Consider the following 16307-nt stretch of genomic DNA (forward strand, 5'->3'; position numbering starts at 1 on the left):
ACAAACCTCTCCAAGGGAAGTGTAGAGAAAAATGTTTCACTTGCCTGCTTCAGAACAGTGTGGCCCAGATGCTCTGGTTGTGTTTCCACTGTCAGGGGCTTGCTGAGAACTGGGGCATTTTAATAACTGGGGGGGGGGGGTTCCCAGGATGTTTGAGGGAGGTTCTGAGTATGTTAAGTTTTGAGATAAAAAACTACAGAATTCTTTTAGAAATCTCATATTTTGATAGGTTTTATTTCAAGCAGGTGAGTCTGACACTTTGGGACGGGTTTTGTGTGCAGGAAGCAACATGGGTCGGTCTGTCACTGCACCAAAGGGGTAGATAGATGGGTGTTTGGAAGGGAAGGGAGAAGAATAAACACCTCCGACGAGGATGGGATTCGAACCCACGCGTGCAGAGCACAATGGATTAGCAGTCCATCGCCTTAACCACTCGGCCACCTCATCTGAGCTGTTCAGGAGCAGATGGAAAGTCCAGCCGACGTCAGGACAATGCGGCGTTTCTAACTATGTTAGTAGAAGCAGGGTCTGAATGAGTGATGAGCTGGGGGAAAAGACATCAGGAACAGACCGTGTTTGCACAGCCCCATCTACTCCACCTAGGTACCCCCTCGTTCCCCCAGAATGTTTCTGACTTGCTCACCCCTATCCCAGGCAGCTGGGGTGACAGAGCCCATAGGGTGACCGGATGTCCCGATTTTATAGGGGCAGTCCCGATATTTGGGGCTTTTTCTGATATAGGCACCGATTACCCCCCACCCCCTGTCCCGATTTTTCACATTTGCTGTCTGGTCACCCTAGAGCCCCAGTGCAGCAAGCCAAGCAGTGAACTCAAGTAGTTGTGGCCGAGTGGTTAAGGCGATGGACTAGAAATCCATTGGGGTCTCCCCGCGCAGGTTCGAATCCTGCCAACTACGGGAAGGCTAGCATTCGGGCTGCTATGGTTTTTACTGCCTGAGCATCCATGGTGCCAACCAGAGCCAGGGCTGGTGTCACTTGTCTACACTTAAAATGCTACAGTATCCTCGCACTTGAGGGTAGACACTGACTGCAGCAAGAGGAGGGGTGATCCTGTCACTGTAGCTAATCCACCTCCCCACGATGGGGTAGTGAGGTTAACAGAGGAATTCTTCCATCCACCTAGCGCTGTCTACACCAGGGCTTAGGTCAGTTTAACTATGTTGCCCACACCCCGCGAGACAGCGCTATGCCAAGGGAAGTTCCCGGTGTGGACAAGCCCTTAGCGCCCGCCTATTATTTCAATGTGTGCACAGAACTGTGAGGGTAAAACATGGACTCACAAATACAGAGACCGAATTTCCCCAATTTAATCTCACTGCACTTTCCCGAAAGCCTCAAAATTCATTGCATTTTTGTGATGGGCAGGAAACTAAAGGTAATGCTATTTTGCATCTTGGCAGGTGGTTCGACAAGAAGCCCCTTGTGGTCCCTTTTAATGCTTTGATTCTAAATAAAGTTTAGAGATTAGTTATTTACATTAAAATTAGTTACTGGTGCCTCTAAACAGCACCGTATCATGAAATAAGAACAGAGACAAACCTTGTGACAAAAGGCGAATTTCCCAAATGATCCACAAAATAGTATTAATTTCCAAGCCTCCCCCCGTAGGTCAGCTGGGCAACTCCAGTTTAACTGCTCTGAATCCACTTTGCTATTAGAAATGCCGTTCTTGGACATTCCCAGACTTGGACGTCTGTGAAATTCAGACTATGAGTAGCAAACCTGGCTCCCCACGCAAGGGGTGACCTCCCAGCACCGGTACTGTGACTACACAAGCCACATTAAAGCGCTACCGTGGCAGCACTTTAATGCTGCTAGTAAAGATGTGCCCTCTGTCTCTCTCACACTCACACACACACACACTCTCCCCCGCCCTTCATTTGAAAAGCAGCTGGAAATCTAGTAGGATGCCCATGGAATGAAGGGATTGAGAAACCTTCATCAGTGCTGAAACTTGCTGCACTCGGGGGTGGGGTGGGGTGTTTTTCGTGAGAAAGTTGCAGCGCTGTAAAGTGCCAGTGTCGACAAGCCCTGAATTAGTATCTCAGACCTGAAGAAGAGCGCTGTGTAAGCTTGAAAGATTGTCTCACTCACCAACAGAAGTTGGCCCAATCAAAGATATTACCTCACCCACCTTGTGTGTCTGCTTTCTAAGACTAAACTAGAAAATCAAGCCTGTCCTAAGAAGACTAGTTTGTGGCATCATCCATATGCATGCCTTTCAATACCTTTCCCAGTAACAGAATATGTGAGCATTTTACATGTGAAAAGTAATTTCCGATGAAGTGAGCTGTAGCTCACGAAAGCTTATGCCCAAATACATTTGTTAGTCTCTAAGGTGCCACAAGTCCTCCTTTTCTTTCTGCGGATACAGAGTAACACGGCTGCTACTCTGAAACCTGTCATATGAAAGAGATCGTAAAAAACTGCGATCTGATGTAATTTGCTACCAGTAGCAGCTACTGATACCTATGGTTGTTCTTATTTGGTGACTTTTCCTAATTTGCTAAAACTTGGCAGTGGTGGGGGATGGAAGCAGAAAGCCTTCTGCTTCCAAACGACCCTGGCTGGTATACGTCTGTATCAATTGTCTCTTAATACAGGAGTGTAAATGTAGACACAGTTAGTCTCTAAGGTGCCCCAAGTCCTCCTTTTCTTTTTTGCGGATACAGACTAACACGGCTGCTCCTCTGAAACCCGTAATTTCCAAAGTCAGTTTTGCTCAGTACTGAAACAGATGAAAGACTGTCAGTATCTTCGGGTAGGTCAGGACTCCCTGACATTTATGCCAAGACGTGGCATGTCTAAAAATCAAAGGCATTTATAGCACAATCAGTTCTATGGGAACTGGCGATTCATTTTCGGAGACACGGGGATAACAAGATAAGGGACGTTTGATTAATTTTATTTTAAGGCCCTTTTTTCCCCCAATATTCCTACAGCATCTTCTGTAAATTAATCTTGAAAATGGTCAGTAATGCGGGGTCTCCAAAGTGAGCTGCATGTGCTGAAAAGCTGGTGTATGTGATTTGAAAATCGGATCAGGCAGGCAATGCACCAGTGGTGTCGGAAATCCCCCACCAGGCTCTCTGTGGCAGAGAACATGCTTTGTATGTAAGCGGCTGTGAGATCAATCGGTTTCATCTCCAGGGGATTCTTCTGGATCATTTCCCAGGACCGGGATGGGGGTCATCCCAGGATAAGGTGGAAACTCTTGGAGCTCCAGACCACTGTTGCCACCAGCATCGGGCATGGAGACTCTTCCCTCCCCCACAATGCCTAATGGCATGGGGTGATGGCCCTGCCCCCATGCATGGTGAAGGCCGATTGTGCCATGGATGCCGAGACACAAACTAGCTCTCTTCCCAAACCTCTGCTGTTCAGGACCTGGCCCTTCCCCAAAGTGTCCCTTACAAGCCAGAAACCTCCTGGATAGAATGACTGGCTTCAGGGAAGGGGAGGGGACATCTGCTTTCAGGTGACAGGATGCTCTGGGCATGGAAGGGGCTGTGGGTGTAACGCATGGCAATTGCTGTATTTGTGGGAACATAGCTCAGGGTCCACCGTGCTCACAGGGACAGGCAAGCGCCAGTCCCATGGAAGGAAGAATCCCAGGCACCGCTACAGACTAGGACCGAGCAGCTAGGCAGCAGTTCTGCAGAAAAGGACCTAGGGGTTACAGTGGACAAGAAGCTGGATATGAGTCAGCAGGGTGCCCTTGTTGCCAAGAAGGCTAACGGCATTTTGGGATGTATAAGTAGGGGCATTGCCAGCACATCAAGGGATGTGATCGTTCCCCTCTATTCGGCGCTGGTGAGGCCACACCTGGAGTATCGTGTCCAGTTTGGGATCATCCACTTCAGAAGGGATGTGGACAAATTGGAGAGAGTCCAGCGGAGGGCAACAAAAATGATTAGGGGATTGGAACACATGACTTACGAGGAGAGGCTGAGGGAACTGGGGTTATTTAGTCTGCAGAAGAGAAGAGTGAGGGGGGATTTGATAGCTGCTTTCAACTACCTGAAGGGGGGTTCCAAAGAGGATGGAGCTCGGCTGTTCTCAGTGGTGGCAGATGACAGAACAGGGAGCAACGGTCTCAAGTTGCAGTGGGGGAGGTCTAGGTTGGATATTAGGAAACACTATATCACTAGGAAGGTGGTGACACACTGGAATGGGTTCCCTAGGAAGGTGGTGGAATCTCCATCCTTAGAGGTTTTTAAGGTCAGGCTTGAGAAAGCCCTGGCTGGGATGATTTAGTTGGGGTTGGTCCTGCTTTGAGCAGGGGGTTGGACTAGATACCTCCTGAGGTCACTTCCAACCCTGATCTTCTATGATTCTATGAACTCTGGATGTTCTTGCATCACCCTCTCTAGTCAGGAACGTGCTTACTTGGTTAGCCAACGCCTAATGAGTTACATTGCCAAGGCCAGGCCTACCCTGGTTCACAGCCTTTGGTTCACACTCTTAGTTATGCCTAGGGCTCCAGCAAGGCCTACGCTTTTGTGAATCCATCCCGCTGTGCTTCTTGGGATGATGGCTGATGATGAATGGGAAGGGGAAATCCTTGAGTAGTGGCAGGAAAGGTCCCATCAGCACAGACTGGATGGTGAGGAAATGGAGGGACCACCCGTGCTTAGAGAACAGAGTGGTCCGTCATTAACACACCACAGGGACCCTGTCTCCTGGAGGGAACCGGAGGCAAGTGCAGCGTGTTTGGGATGATGATGATGATGGATAGAAAAAAACGCTCGGGTCAGTAAAAGATGAGACCAAATGCGGAGAAGGTGAATTTTAGTTTGCTCCACACAGGGCCATGGTCTCAGACACCCTGGAGTATCCTATAGAGAGAGAGAGAAAAGGCAAACAGGGACCCAGCCCCCTGTAATGTTGCCCTCCAGGAAAAGACCCTCAGGAACAAGTAGGAACTGGGTTGGGAGTGGGGTGGAGGGTCCCACAGGACAGAGGGGTGCTGACGTTCCTCAGAGCTGTGGAAACTAGGCAGTGCAGAGAGATGTGGCTTCACCCCCTGAGGGCCATCAGCAGTGATCTCATTTCTATGGCCAATAAAATACAAAGCAATTCCAATGATTTTGACACTGGGTTTGAGGTCACTTGAACCGCATTTCCAAAGGAATAATGATTTTATCCCTGAGTGATTAAAGGCAGCTTCCTAAAGGTAATTCCAATCTGTTCTTCCCTGCAATTGGTGATATTGGGCAACTGGGAATCTCCATAATTGGTGGGGAATCTCTCTGGGCACACACACACTCTCTCTCTCTCAGTTACAGATGCTCTGCGAGTCAGAGTGGGTTCGTCTCTGCATCTGCCCAGCTGGGAAGGGGAGAGGCTGAAGGCTCAAAGGAGATACACGGAGCTAGCCAGGAATGGAAGAGACTTTCCTCTTTTTTTTAAAATTCACCTTAATCTCCTCCATGAAAAGCTCCACCCCTGTGTGGATTTGAACCACCAACCAACCCACCCACCGTCCCATAACCAGCTAACTGCCCTTTGCAAGACAGAGGGCCACCCAATACCAATGCCTTTGCCCCGGGGACTTGAACATTTATTTATTTTGGCTCATGCACAGCCCAGAGCCATCCACGGGGATTGGAGGGGGAACGTAGCAGTGTTTGTTCCAGTGGCCCCATTAGTTGACCACACAGAAGTTCAAGCCTCATCCAAAGCGCCAATGACCAAGTAGCTTCCCCCACTCACTTTGCCCTGTAGAACACAGAATTACATACCCAAGAGACCCCGAAGAGTCAAGACCTGCGTCCCTTCCTCGTTACCTCCCCTACAGAGGGAAGGTCAAAATCCACAGATCTACAGTCCTATCTGCCCTGATTCCTCAAACAGAGTCCTGGGAACCTTGACACCTCTGGCTTCCCCTCCATTGGTGCTTCCCCAAATCACCCTCTTGCACTCTCCATGGCTGATGCACCCAAACACTGCCTTGTTTTCTGTATGTTGATGTGTGGTTTATGTTGTGTCTTGCTTGAGGTGCATATGGGGCCTGTGTGACTTTTGTGGATGCAGCGTATGGTTTTTGCATGTGTATTATTTTTGCATGGTGTGGCTTTGTTATTTTCTTTTGTGGTTTTTTGTTGCGTGCTTTTGTGATGTGTGTCTGTGTGTGTGTGTTACCCCAAGCACAGACTTAGGGATCCCAGAGTAGCCCTCCTATTGCTGACTTCTGGCTTCCCAAGCTGTGGACCTATTAATCTGTCCCTGCGGGGTGAAAGGAAGGGGCCCACCTTAGAATTGCCAGGGCTTACCAAAGATCTCCCTATGGCCTTCAGGAAACTTCTCCGAACAGATCCAGCCCTCCGCTCAAAGGACTGACACCCTGGCAGCACTTTCCAACACAAAGTATTTTCTTTATTTAGTGTAATCAGCCTGTTCTAATACAATTAATCTAAACTTAAAATAAAACATAAACAGAACTCCCTTAGCGCAAGTATGTGAGTGAAAGTACCCAAGACTACAATGTCATACAGTATAACTCTCAGTTTTCTGAGGTAATTTGTGTTTTAACCTCAGACTTTTATTCTTCAACTAATCATTAATTTCCAGTTTACTTTCATTCGCATTGGTAACAGTCACATATTCAAAATCTTATCATATATGTTCATCTCTAATTCCACTTAGTGAAGACTTCTATAGAGTTGTGGTTTAGATGCTTTCCACTTCAATGAGTGCATGTATATATCTATATCTATATCTAAATATATCTGTCTTCTCCCACAAATGTTGGTGGAAGGGGGTCTCACACTCGGTGGGAAGGTCTGTACCATGAGAAAAAGCACCTCTACTTGATTTTCACGTTTTTTAAATCTTTCAGAGAAGCCGGAGATGGAGGGAAAATGATGTAACTACATAATACAGAAGAGCAAACCTAAGAGAAAAAAGCATGGATTCAGGACTCCACATTTGAGTAATTTGGAACACGTCAAGCAGGCAGCCAGATTGGGATCCAGGGGGAAGGAATGTCCTCTAAAGGCATCAACTGTTTCTTTCTTTGCTTCATGAAACTCTGGATCCAAATGGTAAAGGACAATTGTTCCCAATCTAACTATGGGATTGTAATCAGGGCCACTGAACTAGAGAATGTTGTTCTAAAAATAGTTTGAGTTGCACATAGTTCTTCATAGCTTCCTTCACTGGTGTGAAAGCCAACCAGTGGGTGCCTGCTACTTCTACCTGAATTCTTCCCAAATCTTTGACCTTTGTCAGGGTAAATTCACACTTCTCCAGAGTAGAACTGTCTACCAAGCCACCCAAAATCTCAGCTGTGCTAGTGAGGAATGGCTTCCCCAAACATGCCCAGTTCATTTCTTTAATCTGGTGGCACAGGTCTAAATTAGAAAACTCGATACACGCCTGGGATCAGAATCTCGGTCAGCTAACATTCAACTGTGACTTCATTTTATACACATTTTCAGCAACTACAAAGCGTGAGTTCATTGAAAATACCACTTCTATTGCCTCCTTATCTGCATAGTTAAGGAGAGCATTTTCCAAATTATAGGATTAGATCAGAGATATCTTCAGGAGTAATTTCCTGTAGGGCCCAGATCACAACTGTCTGGGAAATACAGGTTCATTTTGCCTAGTTCTAGGTCACTTACTATGGAATTCTCTCTCCAGATCATCTGAGAAAATACTGACCTAAACAACTGAACAAAGCATGATCATATCTGTTTACTTCAGTTAGTTACGCAATTTGGATTCTGCTGCTGTTCACAATTTGAAAGTAGAGATTTAAAAACATTACTGTTTCCTTGGTAGCATGTCCAATAGCTTAGAGTATCCTCTCCTATTGACGGAACTTTCTCCAGATGATCATGAAGAAGAGTGGAAAAAGCAACAAATTAAGTAAGAAATGACTTTTAGCAAATGGTCACATGTCTCTAAGCCCCAATAATTCTGAGCTATACTCAGCCAAACAAAATTAATATCCAGTTATGTGACCAAACAGCCTTTGGTAAAGAGAAGAAAAATCCACATCACAGAGAGGAATACAACATTTTCAGTTTCATATTAATAGGGTGACCAGAAGTCCCATTTTGAAAGGGCCAGTCCCATATTTTGGGACTTTTTCTTATATAGGCACCTATTACCCCCACCCCCTGTCCTGTTTTTTCAGAGTTGCTATCTGGTCACCCTACATATTAAGTAAAATTCCAGAGCAGGTTACATCTGATGACTCAGAATCAGGACAACTGATTCTCTCACCACATTCTCCTCTGGTCCGTTCAAACTTACTTCACTCAGTGCTGTCTCATTATTATTGAGTCAAGTTCTTTACAAAAGTTTCAGCATCATAATACAAATGTTCCCACCTGCAAACAATCCCAATTCAGGAGGGGAAACGCCCAGAAGTGGAAAACTGGGATATAAACTTTGCATGATCACACTTTGTTTGAGGTCAATTCAAATTGCCCTTTAAAGTCTGTGACACTTTCATCTCCAGGCCTAAGAGTCCGATTTGGCATCAAAGAAATCAAAGCACAGAGACCTGGGAACATTGCATCACCTCACACGTTGGGAGGTGGGCAAGCAGCATGTGAAGAAGATACCTTCTGTATAAGCCGTGCAGAGTTTAACCCTGCTGGGATAGTAGGGAAGGAGGGTTTCAGAGTAGCAGACGTGTTAGTCTTTATTCGCAAAAAGAAAAGGAATACTTGTGGCACCTTAGAGACTAACAAATTTATTTGAGCATAAGCTTTCGTGAGCTACAGCTCACTTCATCGGATGCATTTGGTAATGCATCCGATGAAGTGAGCTGTAGCTCACGAAAGCTTACGCTCAAATAAATTTGTTAGTCTCTAAGGTGCCACAAGTCCTCCTTTTCTTTTTAGGGAAGGAGGGAATTCGTTTGATCCATCCCATTTCCCTCTGGTGTTAGAGAGGCAGAAATGACATTTTTACATGCCTCTGCCCCTGCTTAAATCTATTTTAAATGAGAAAAATGGTACTATAAATAACTGCTGGTTCATTAACCAACAGGGCAACGTGAGAACAACTGGGAATGAGACAATTTTTCCCTAAAGGGGGAACTTAGTGACTCTAGTGATTTCTTTGCAGTGGGAGGAAGAGTAGAAATACGTGCTCCATGTCTGTTTAGTTAGACTAGTCAAAGTGATAGAGGTTAGGTCAAGTCATGAGGAAATGTGCTACACAACCCTGGCCACTATACATGGGCTGTGTCTTCACTGCAAGAATAGTTGTGTTTTTACATCAGGACAGCTAACTCGAGCTAGCTAACTCCGTGGAAAAGCGGAGTGGAGATGAGGCCCCGACAGATTTTAACTCGATGTAGCTAGTCAAGATTACCCCTCTCTCTCCCACCTGGGATTGATGGTAGCAGGGACACACGCTCCCATGACACATAGGTAGGGCCCTTTGTTTTCGGTTGTTATTTTATTTAATTTTTCCCGGGAATTTATCGGAGTTTATTTCTACAACAACAAAAACAGGTGAAAAATCAGTGGAAAAAACTATTAATTTTTCCGGGTAAATACTGGGGTTTATTTTGGTGGACAGAAGGACGGGAGTGGGGGTGGGGAGTATTCAGTAGATTAATGCTTTGATGAATGGAATTCAAGATGGTTTGCTGCACAACTGAAACAGAGCTCAAAAGACAATGCCACCTCTGAGTTTAAGACAATAATATCTCTAGTCCCCAAATAAAACTTGTCATTTGAATAAACAGCTTATTGTTGTAGACTAATAACTATCAGCTGATAAATATTTACATGTAATAATTGGGCCCCACCATTTGGAGCACATACACTTAACTTCATCCTCTCCTCCTGTTTCTGTTTTTTTTAAATATTTGAATACGTACTTGGGTCCTGAAACATATTCTGACGCAGACTTTCATTTTCTTCCAATTTTAGTGTGTCAGATCTTTACACCATCATCTGCTAACAGCTTGAAATGTGTACGTGATGGGCGTGAGATTCATCTGTATGTTCAGATGCGTGCGCACTTCAGAGTTTGTGTGCGCGCACCTGTTTGTTTGTTGTGTGTATCTTCTAGACGAATACAGAGCCTTACTTCACCAGGCAGCTTTGCATATACACACAGGCTCATGTATTATCGTAATACATCTAGCTCACACCATGCCTTGTATTTCCCTAATAAAACAAGTTATTTTTTATACATTTGAATGATACAAAAGTAGGGCGAAAATCAGAAGAAAAAAACAAATAATTCTTTTTGTAGAACCCAAGATTTTTTCGGTAAAAATTGGTTTAAACTGAAAACGAAGGGGCTTACTCTTAGGAAAAAGGGGCTGAAAGAAAGGACCATGGGATTAACCCCAAAGGTTGAGCTGCAAAAGGCAAAAGCAGGTAAATCTGGGATAGTTCAGGGAACACAGTGAATCAAATGGTGCCAATGGCCACTAAGTGGGAATTAGGCAAAAAATATATTTTGTCAGCCCTAGAGAAGGTTTCCAGGGTGTTTATTGCCCTTGCAGATTCTATGATGGCTAGTTAGAGTTGAGCTCTGATGGAAGCCTTTTCCACAGTCAGTGCATCTATAGGGTCTCTCTTCTGTATGGATCCTCTGATGTCTAATAAGGGCGGAGCTGTCAGCAAAGGTTTTTCCGCACTCACAGCATTTATAGGGTCTCTCACCCGTGTGGATTCTCTGATGCGTAATAAGGACTGAACTGTCAGCAAAGCTTTTCCCGCACTCATAGCATTTATAAGGTCTCTCTCCTGTGTGGATTTTCTGATGTCGAATGCGGTGTGAGCTCTGCCTGAAGCCTTTCCCGCACTCGCTGCATTTATAGGGTCGCTCTCCGGTGTGGGTTCTCTGATGCGTAGTAAGGTCTGAGCGGTAACTGAAGCTTTTCCCACACTCACGGCATTCATAGGGTCTCTCTCCCACATGAATTCTCTGATGATTAATAAGGGCTGATCTATCAGCGAAGTTTTTCCCGCACTCACAGCATTCATAAGGTCTCTCTCCTGTGTGGGCTTTCTGATGTCTAATCAGATCGGAGTGGTAACTGAAGGTTTTCTTGCACTCATAGCATTCATAAGGTCTTTCCCCCGTGTGGATTCGCTGATGTTCAATCAGGGCTAAGCGGTAGCTGAAGGTTTTCTGACACTCACTGCATTCATAGGGCCGCTCACCTGTGTGAGTTCTCTGATGTCGAATAAGGTCTGAGTGGTTACTGAAGGTTTTCCCACACTCACTGCATTCATAGGGGCGCTCTCCTGTGTGCATTCTCTGATGTATTATAAGGTGTGAGCTCCGAGGGAAGTTTTTCCCGCACTCCCTGCATTCATACGGTCTCTCCCCTGTGTGGATTCTCTCATGGTTAATGAGGCCTGAGCGGTTACTGAAGTTTTTCCCACACTCAGTACATGTGTTTTTCCTCTCTTCCGTGAGGATTCTCTGCTGGGCTGGGGTTTCAGTGAAGCCTTTGTGCGTTTTCCAACAATTGATGGATTTAGCTCCTCTCTTCCCTGGCTTATTTCCCTTCTGACTCTCTGGTCTAAGCTGTTCCTCATAGTCATTTCCCTGGTCACGACTCATGGACACCTTCCCTTTGGATTTTTGCAATGATACCCCGTGTGCTTCCACTTGCTCAGCATCTTCCTCCTGAGGATTCTGCTTCTCGTTCTCATTCTCCATCCCAACACCTAGTGGGGGAAAGAGACAGAAACCTCAGAAACAGGAATGGAAAAGGGAAGAACAAACCCAAGTAATATCTGGAGACATGGGACGGAAATCAGGATCTGAATTCCCCCAACATTTCCTTGTAGGGGAGAGAGGAGGGATCAGTTCTGCCTCCTAAACCTATCAACATACTCAGTGGGAAGAGAGGTCAGGAGGGAGCCATTGCCAGGTGTCAGTCAGGGTGAGTAGGAGCGACATCTGCCCTGAGGATCCATCACCTGCTGGGAACAATCCTGAATGTTGAGAGCTCAGAAGGTCTTTGTAGGGAATCCCTACAGTTTCCCTCAGACACTGACAGTTTTTGACTTGGATGAATAATTGATTCCTCACCCACGCAGTCAACTTTCATGATCTCTCTTTCTTCTGGATTCGGAGACGTGGGACCCATGGCTCCTCCCCTCATTCTAGCTGGGGTGATCACATCAGTTTTGGAAACCGGAAACCCTGGGGTTCAAAAGGGAGCTAGATAAATTCATGGAGGATAGGTCCATCAATGGCTATTAGCCAGGATGAGCAGGGATGGTGTCCCTAGCCTCAGTTTGCCAGAAGCTGGGATTAGGTGACAGGGGATGGATCACTTGATGATTCCCTGTTCTGTTCATTCCCTTTGGGGCACCTGCCAATGGCCACTGTCAGAGAACAGGATATTGGGCTTGATGGACCTTTGGTCTGACCCAGTCTGGCTGTTCTTATGCTCAAGGGAAAGAAAACAGGTGAATTCATAATACGTCCTGCAAATTTTTAGTGTGTGTGTAGTGGAAACCTTTCTGATTCAGAAAGTTGAGGCCGCAACTAGCGGATTAACCACTTTGGATCTGGTTTTGAACCACAGGGATGAATTAGTTACAAGTGTGAAGGTGGTTGGGAACTTGGGAGGAAGGAGTCATGATCTGATCGAATTCAAGGTCCTATGGACAGGAGAACACAAGACCAGCAAAACAAGGACACTGGACTTCAGAAAGGCAGATTTCAGCTGGCTCAGAGAAATAGCAGGCCAGGTCCCATGGAAAGACCAGTTAGGAGGAAAAGGAGTTGAAGGAAACTGACGGTTCCTAAAAGATGTAATATTAGAGGCTCAACATTAAGCTATTCTGACACAGAGGAAAGATAAGAAGAGCCACAGGAGGTCAAAATGGCTGCACAAGGAGATTTTTACTTGTGGCACCTTAAAGACTAACAAATTTATTTGAGCATAAGCTTTCGTGAGCTACAGTTCACGTCATCAGATGCATCCGATGAAGTGAGCTGTAGCTCACGAAAGCTTATGCTCAAATAAATTTGTTAGTCTCTAAGGTGCCACAAGTTCTCCTTTTCTTTTTTGCGAATACAGACTAACACGCTACTCTGAAAGGAGATTTTTAGCTCTCTAAAACCCAAAAGGGACACATCAAGGACAGGAAAGGAGGGACATGTCACCAGGGAAGTCTACATGGGAATAGCACGAGCGTACAGGGACAGAAATCAGGGAAGCCAAGCCAAAGAATGCGTTACGGCTGGCAAGCCACATTAGACACAACGGCTTCTTCAAATATGTCAGACAAAAAAGCTCGATCAGGGACGGGGCGGGTCCGCTGCTTAACGGAGAAGGTGGGCTGGTAATGGAAGATGAGAGGAAGGCAGAGCTGCTCAGTGCTAACTTGGCTTCAGTCTTCTCACAAAAAATAACCTGCGACTGGTAGACTGGCGAAGTTACCATGGACAATAAAGGGGAAGGGATGCCGATCGGGATAAGCAAAGAACATGTCAGAGATTTTCCGATCAGTTTGAAAGAATTCATATTTAGCTGAATTACCTGAAGAAATCTCGGAGCCACTGGCAATAATATTTGCAAACTCGTGGATGACGGGAGATGGGAAGAGTGGAGAAGGGCTCACATGGTGGCCTATCTTTAAAAAGGGGGGGAAAAGGAGGAGCTGGAGAATTAGAAACCAGCCAGCCGCCCTTCAATAGCTGCGAAGCTACTAGAACCATGTATAAAACATTCAATTTGTAAGTACCTGGAGGACGAAGGGGTGATCACTAGCAGCCAGCATGGATTTACTAAGAACAAATCATGCCAAACCAGCTTGATTTCCTTCTTTGACAGGGTAACTGGTTTGGTGCATGGGGGAATACAGTGGATATAATATACCTGGACTTCAGCAAGGCTTTTGTCACAGTCCCACATGACATTCTGATAGGTAAGCTGGCAAAATGCAGGTTCAGTAGAATTACCATTAAGTGGATAAAGAATTGATTAAACAACCACAAACAAAGAGTAGCTATTAATGGAATGATGTCAGATTGGAGGGAGGTCTGAAGTGAGGTTCCACAGGAATCTGATCTGGGTTCAGTGTAGTTTAACATCTTTATTAATGACCTGGATGTAGGAATAGAGAGCATACTGATCAAATTTTCAGACGACACAAAGCTAGAAGGGGTTGCCAACACTTTGGAGGATACAGCTAAAATTCAATTGGATCTTGATAAATTGGAGACCTGGGCTACAGATGACAAAATAAAATTCAACAAAGACAAATATAAAGTGCTACACTTAGAGAAGAAAATGCACAGATACAGAATGGGGGGGGGGTGGATAACTGGCTTGGAAGCACCACGGCTGAGAAGGATCTGGGAGTTGTGGTGGATCACAACCTCCACATGAGTCAGCAATGCGATGCTGTTGCAAAAAAAGCAAATGTAATTTTAGGTTGCACTAAAAGAGGCATAGCCTGCATGTCAAGGGAGGTGCTAGTACCACTGGTTAGACACATTATTCCAGCTGAGGTCTAATTTTGGTCACCACTGTAGAGAAAGGATGAAGAGACACTGGAACGGATCCAGAGGCGAGCGACAAAGATGATCAGAGGGATGGAACGCAAGCCATGTGAGCAAAGGCTGAAGGGGAACTTGGTATGTTTAGTTTGGAAAAGAGCAGATTAAAGAGGGATGTGATAGCGGTCTTCAGATACTTGAAAGGCTGCCATAACAAAGATGGAGAAAAGTTCTCTCTGGCCCCAGAGGGCAGGACCAGAGGCAATGGGTTCAAACTACAGCCTAGCAGATTTAGATTAAATCTCAGGAAAGACTTCCTAACTGTGAGAACAGCAGGACCAGGGAACAGACGCCTCAGGAGGTCGTGGAAGTTCTTTCACGGGAGCTTTTCGAAAGGAGGCTGGCGAGCATCTGTCTTGGATGGTTTAGCCACAACACATCCTGCATCGTGGCAGGGGGTCAGACTAGGTGACCCTTGTGGTCCCTTCTAACCCTGTGGTTCTATGACATTTCTCACGAGGAACATTCCATTATTTTAACCTGAGCCCGTTTTAAAATAGTAACCTCCTGAGGCCGGCTCTGCGGGTGCCCAGATGTGCTTCCCACTCTGCTACGATCCACACGTCTGCTGGGAACACACACACACACACAGAGTCAGACATGCCTCATCAAAGGTGCTCCTGAACAACAGAGCAGGTAACTCCATGTCCCAGAAAGGGAAGACTCCAGCCAGAGGGAAAGTCTCCCTGGAACAGACAGCAAAAGAGCCCCAGAAAAGCCGGGACGGCTGAGCATGAACTGGTGGGGTTCAGAGTTGAGGAAGAAGAAGTCACTGAGTGCAGTATGCCAGGGGTGTTAGGTGTCAGGAAAGTACGTGTTAATGAATTAGGTTATTTAGCAATTCCAGAGTAGCTGGAGAGAGTATGAAAATCCCCCCCCCCCCCCGGTATGTGGAGAAGGCTGGGGATTTACATGCTGTAATTCACAAGCAAAAAGACTAGCTCCTCTGGAACAGGAGAATGTGAAAAATACATCTTCTGCCATGCGATCTTGGTGGGGGCTGACTCAAAGATCCCAGGAGCCTGCAGGGAAGAGAGCTTGTGGCTGCTGCAGAAGAGGATGGGGAAGCAAGACCATACGAATCAACAGATGTTTCACTACCGACCTACGACATCTCCAAGAAAGTGCACATTTCTGACAGGGAAGGGATCGCTTTGTGACTGGGAAGAATGTAAGGACTTAGGAATGATAAACTGGGATCCATATGAATAGGGAAGATGTGTGTGTATGGGGTGGGGGGTGGGAGGGTAGGGGATGGAGGTACTGAGCAGTGCCGGAAAGGAAGGAGTGAGAATACGAATATTTTAAAAGTAAGTAAACTAATGTGAAACTGGACTGGAAGAAGAGTGAAGAGCAGGCTCTATATCAATGGGGTCTGGGCAGGAATTGTGTGTGAATGGGCTGGGATCCCCCACAGCTCTACCCCACCCCCCAAACCTCCCTCCCCTTTTCCCAGGTATCCCGGCATCTCTCTGGGTGCAGGAGCCCTGTTAGTTCTCGGTCTCGTGAATTCAGGCTCAGGAGAACCCCTGCTGGTCTAGCTTGAAGCTTTAGGTAAGCTGAGGCAAACCCCCATTCCTTTGTCTAGGATGCACCTGAGTGTCACCGTTCCCTAGGCGAGGCTGTCTTTGTATTAGACATGTTCTAGTGACAGCAGACAGAGGAAATTCAGAATGTCGCGTCTAAGGTTAACACGGGCATTTTACAGTGACATTAATAACCAGCGTGTAGTTAGCTTCCACATGATACCTCATGGGCATATTTTGTACAAT

At 46.0% G+C, this 16307-nt stretch overlaps 1 protein-coding gene and 2 non-coding genes across 6 annotated transcripts in view; 1 reads left to right on the forward strand and 2 right to left on the reverse strand.

Moving 5' to 3' along the window:
- Window positions 1–365: 365 nt before the first annotated feature.
- TRNAS-GCU lies at window positions 366–447 on the reverse strand. The gene has a single exon. It is a non-coding gene; the product is annotated as a tRNA-Ser (tRNA).
- Window positions 448–835: 388 nt separating this feature from the next.
- TRNAS-AGA lies at window positions 836–917 on the forward strand. The gene has a single exon. It is a non-coding gene; the product is annotated as a tRNA-Ser (tRNA).
- Window positions 918–9833: 8916 nt separating this feature from the next.
- Window positions 9834–16307, reverse strand: part of LOC119849409 (zinc finger protein 436-like) — a 66950-nt gene continuing 60476 nt past the window's right edge. For 2 of the 4 annotated variants that reach the window (XM_043503864.1, XM_043503865.1), the window contains one exon: window positions 9834–11684. In XM_043503864.1, the coding sequence (XP_043359799.1) occupies window positions 10471–11684 (1214 nt within the window). In that variant the 3' untranslated portion in view covers window positions 9834–10470. Of the gene's footprint in view, window positions 11685–12051; window positions 12270–16307 lie in introns of those variants that run through there. The other 2 variants (XM_043503866.1, XM_038386493.2) reach the window with 2 other exon arrangements.

The sequence above is a fragment of the Dermochelys coriacea genome, chromosome 28, assembly GCF_009764565.3.
Source record: "Dermochelys coriacea isolate rDerCor1 chromosome 28, rDerCor1.pri.v4, whole genome shotgun sequence".
NCBI classification, from domain to species: domain Eukaryota; kingdom Metazoa; phylum Chordata; order Testudines; family Dermochelyidae; genus Dermochelys; species Dermochelys coriacea.